General features: G+C 41.7%; 2 protein-coding genes across 2 annotated transcripts; both read right to left on the reverse strand.

Annotated features, from left to right (window-relative positions):
- Positions 1–716: 716 nt before the first annotated feature.
- LOC149168085 (uncharacterized) lies at positions 717–1,790 on the reverse strand. The gene has a single exon (XM_089428098.1). It carries the CDS (start codon positions 1,788–1,790, stop codon positions 717–719), a length of 1,074 nt encoding a protein of 357 aa, XP_089284224.1.
- Positions 1,791–2,727: 937 nt separating this feature from the next.
- On the reverse strand, positions 2,728–3,336 carry LOC149168086 (uncharacterized). The gene has a single exon (XM_089428099.1). It carries the CDS (start codon positions 3,334–3,336, stop codon positions 2,728–2,730), a length of 609 nt encoding a protein of 202 aa, XP_089284225.1.
- Between the last annotated feature and the right edge of the window lie 1,216 nt (positions 3,337–4,552).

A 4,552-nucleotide genomic window follows, 5' to 3' on the forward strand; every position in this document is an offset into this window, starting at 1 on the left:
ATCCTTGTCTTAGCCCCCTGGCTGCTTTGAAAAATGGAGTGGGGATTCCGTTAATCAGGACAACATAATTTACCTCCACCACACACGCCATGATCCATCTGGAGCACCTGTTATCAAGACCAATCCTTGCAAGGAGGCAGTGGATATAACCCCAATCCACACTGTCGTATGCCTTTTTTAGATCAATTTTTAATATAGCAGCATCCAATTTCCTATTATGCAAGGAATGTAAGCATTCTTGAGTGAGAGCCACCGTGTCCAAGATGTTCCTATCCTTGAGAATCCATGCTGTTCGAGGGACAGATGCAGAGATAAAACATTCCTCATACGGATAGCAATGATTTTTGAGATTATCTTATACAGGACATTGCACAAAGAAATAGGCCGATAATCAGAAAAAGATGTGGAGAGTTTCTTCTTTGGAATCAAAGAAATATAAGTGGAGGAAATGCGATGGCTGATGATACCATTTAATCTTGATTCCTCGACCATATTTAGAATATCATCCTTGAACAAGTCGAAAAAGTGGATAAAAAAATCAATAGACCAGCCGTCCAGTCTCGGACATTTGTCTTTCTGAAAGGATTTCATCGTCACCAATAATTCATCCTCAGTGACTTCAGAAAAAGGGCAGCGTTTTGATTGTCATCAAACATAGTAGGATACAGATCAATACCCCATATAATATCTTCAATGCCACTGCCAATATCTCTGCTTTAGGCATTTTTGAAGTATTTTACAGCTTCATGCAATATGGCCTCCTGGGAAATAAATGAATTGCCAGCTTCATCCTTGATTTCCCAAATCGTGTTCACTTCCCACCACTTGTTTGCAAATCTGTGAAAAAACTTGGTATTTTTATCTCCTTCTCTGAGCCATATGGCACGACTCTTAAGACGCCAAGTAGCTTCTTCCTTTGCTAGAATCTTTTGCTTCCTTTTCTCCAGGTCCCATATTTTTTTCCGAATACATGAGGACATGAAGGGCTTTTTGAAGTGCGTAGATAAGTATTCCAATTTCTTATCTATATCTTTCAGGTCTCTTCTATTGGATTCTGATTTCTCTCGTTGCCATCTTTTAACTTTACTTCGGAGGATAGACGTTTGTTTTATGAAAGCCTGAGTTTTTTCTTGAGCCGGACATGATGGATGCTGCCAAGACTCCAATATGAATTGATTGAAATGCTCATCAGTGAGCCACGTCCTGTTGAATTTAAACAGATAACCGAATCTGCACCCAATATATTTCCATTGAATAGAAATGGGGCGATGATCTGATATAAATGAAGGGATAATTTTCACCGAAGGGAAACCAAATCTTTCAATCAGTTTTCCATGAAGGAGAAATCTGTCTAGCCTTTTAGCCAGGAAAGAGTCATTTGACTGCCCATTGTCCCATGTGGGCCCATGACAAGCCAACAAAATATCAATGAAATTATTTTGATTAATGGCATCCCGGATCATGTGACCAATCGATTCGTTTTTCCTGCCATTTCCCCATATCTCATCGTTACATAGTGTGCTATTAAAATCACCCCCAATAATTAAGGAATCAATATCAAGAAATTCTGATGATAGAAAATTTTCCCAAAATGGATAACGATCTTTATATGGAGCGTAAATGTTTAATATGTGGACTGGATCTAGAGAATCTCGAATATAGGCCAGTATGAGGATACCGGCAAAACATTGAAAAGCAACCGCCTTTATCCATTTTGGATCCCATAAAACAACCAAACCACCGGACAAGCCTACAACATTGGTAGCAACCATGTGCCATGATGGAAACATCCGTCTAAAATATGAGATAGTTTGAGTACTATCATGCATGGTTTCCTGTATCAAGAGCATTTTAGAATTTGAGGAGAGAAACAGGTCCTTTAGGGCCATAAACTTAGGGTCTGCTCCAAGACCCCGAATATTCATTGAAAGGATGTTATTCATTGCGAACGTCAGATGGTCGGCTTGCTCTAAGAGGCCCCTTTCCTAAGAAATCATCAGATGCAATTTCTGATATAGGAATGTCAATCAATGATAGATCCCGGGTTGTCATATCCTTTCTACCCTTTCTCCCTCTGAAGTGTCTACTTCCCCTCTTCTCTTTACGACGGACCGTGATGTTCCCGGCCGAATTCAGACTAATAACAGGGGAAGGGGAGCGGTCAGGTTTATGAATGGTGAGAGGTTTCAATTTCAATGATGCCCGATTTAACAGAAGGTCTAAATCACAATCAAAAGTATTCATGTCCGAGGACCCTAGGGAATTGGAAGGAGTGAACGACTTACACACAGCTTTCCCTTTGGGATCAGCTCCATGGGCCCGAGAGGGAGAAGATGGAATCCTAATAGAAGGTGGGATATGTGCAGCAGGGGATTGTGGAGATGAAGATATATATTGTAGGTGGGGGGATGAAGGACCAGCCGGGGACGGCTTGTGGATCAGCTGGGGTGAGGGGATGGCAGCATCCGGGGTCGGCTCCAGTGGAGGGGAGGGAAACATAAATTTCAGCTGGTGTGAGGGCGTGTCGATTTTTGACAAAAAGAGATGTTTAGGGATGGATGTAGACCGAGGGCGACATACAACGAGACCATTATTTCGCCCGGCTGGTCCCTCAGACAGCGATCGAGAACGCAGGAGGCTGGAAGATCTTTCCGGGGAAAGACTTTTAGGCGGAGAGAGCTGCATTTTAGGAAAAATAGAAACCCGATATGCATCATAATTGAATGACTATTCCATAATCATAAAATCACGTTCATTTGTAACACCTGATTTTTTCTCTGTTGGATTCTTTTTCTTATGTTTTATACCAGATCGACGAGGACATTGAGGGAAGAGATGGCCCGTTTTATGACACGCCGAACACCTAAAAGGAATGCCCCAGTAATCTAGACGTTGTTGTATTTTTGACATTTCCCAATTTAAATCAATAGACTCCGGAAATCCGCCCCTGTATTCCTTCTCTATAAGGATCCAAGCTACGCGCTTGTCCTTTGCTCCAATGCATCTCGGATCAACATAAATGAAGCGTCCAATGGCATTACCAATTTTCTCCATAGATTCTTTGGTCCACAGTTCGATTGGTAAACCAGGCAGCTTCAGCCAAATGTAATTGTTTTGTGGAGTGCATCTGAGTGGATTAAATCCAATAAACCATCTGTAAAGGGCCAAAAAACTCCTATCTCGGACCCAGGGTTTTGAAAATATGATCTCTAAATCACGAACCCGGAGGAAATGGAAACTATACCAATTATTCATAAGCCTGACAATGGTTGGGGAATAACCGAGCAGAGGAGCCCATTTGGCAGTAATCCAGGTTCTAATATGTGAATCCTCCATTGACGGAAAGTGCCATCGACCCACTAAGGCTCTCTTTTGCAAGCTTGAGATTCTATCAAATAATAGAGGGCCATCCAAATTAATGGCGTCGGGCGGGGGAGAAGTTTTAACCAGCCGGCTTTGTTTGCGCCACGTATGTATTGTAGAACCGCCACCCCTTGGAGACAGTTCATACTGTGAAGAAGGAAAGATGTCAGCATTCAACGTGGCAGCCCAATCAGATTTTGCAGTTTGGCTGGCATGGACTTTTTCCGCGTCTAAGGTGGCCCGAACCAAGGCCGATGCCGTGGAGTTGTCAGATGGAAAGTCCATGAGGGAGGACAGATACAGATATCAATAAGTCCGGAAAATAGATCCCCAGAGATAGACTGACAAGCCAAGTACCGCAAGGCTTTATTATAAAGTGGAAAGAAAGCCAGATTTAGTCAAGTTATCAGTACAACATTGTCCGGAAAAGGATGGGCGCGGGAGGAAAAAAGGAAATGACGGCCTACGACCGGGTAGCCATGACACCAGAAGCTTCCCTACTGACAGATAGATTTAGAATATGCCATCAATCCTATATGGAAAAAAGGAATGTGGCTGCGGGCATTTATCAAAAAACAGGGGATAAGTATTATCAACCATAATGGCAAAGCCAACCTATCATCGGCGAATATAAATTCAAAAATTTCGGCACCGGAAAATACAGGCAAGATCACCCCTGTGCTGAATTATGCATCAGGAAGACACATCTGGGCAAACAATACAGCAGCAGCATATCTCATATACGCACCACCAAGGTCCTATCCTGAGGCAGATGTCTGTGCATGGTTTGGTAATAATAAAGTATTTCTTGAGATTTTTTATGGTTACCCCCCACCAACCTATAGCTTCAGACCCTGACATGTAAACATAAAAGCAGCAGAGAAAACCCTCGAGAAGGGCTCAGGGTATGACATGTAAATACCAGTGTTCCCGACATATACAGATAGATTGTAAACCTCTTAAAGAACAACTCATATATATGAAGCACTAGAAAAAAACGTAATCAAGTGCATGAATACTCTTATAGACTTGAGTTTGGTTGTATGAATAATATAGCTAAATTAAAGGATTTATTGATTGGTATTGAAAATGCTTTGGGATTAGGATTTATTCATCTCACAATTTTTTCCAATTTAGAGCTTTTCATAAATTTAATCAAGAAAGTTTACTCTTCATCTAATAAGCTCAT

This window comes from Pinus tabuliformis, chromosome 4_2, assembly GCF_031772625.1.
Source record: "Pinus tabuliformis cultivar Carrire ecotype Pingquan chromosome 4_2, CPIR1, whole genome shotgun sequence".
In the NCBI taxonomy this organism is placed as follows: Eukaryota; Viridiplantae; Streptophyta; class Pinopsida; order Pinales; family Pinaceae; genus Pinus; species Pinus tabuliformis.

What these genes read in the sequence shown, in the direction of transcription:
- LOC149168085 (XM_089428098.1), bottom strand. Translation starts at nt 1,790, where the DNA reads ATGTTTCCATCATGGCACATGGTTGCTACCAATGTTGTAGGCTTGTCC.
- LOC149168086 (XM_089428099.1), bottom strand. Translation starts at nt 3,336, where the DNA reads ATGGAGGATTCACATATTAGAACCTGGATTACTGCCAAATGGGCTCCT.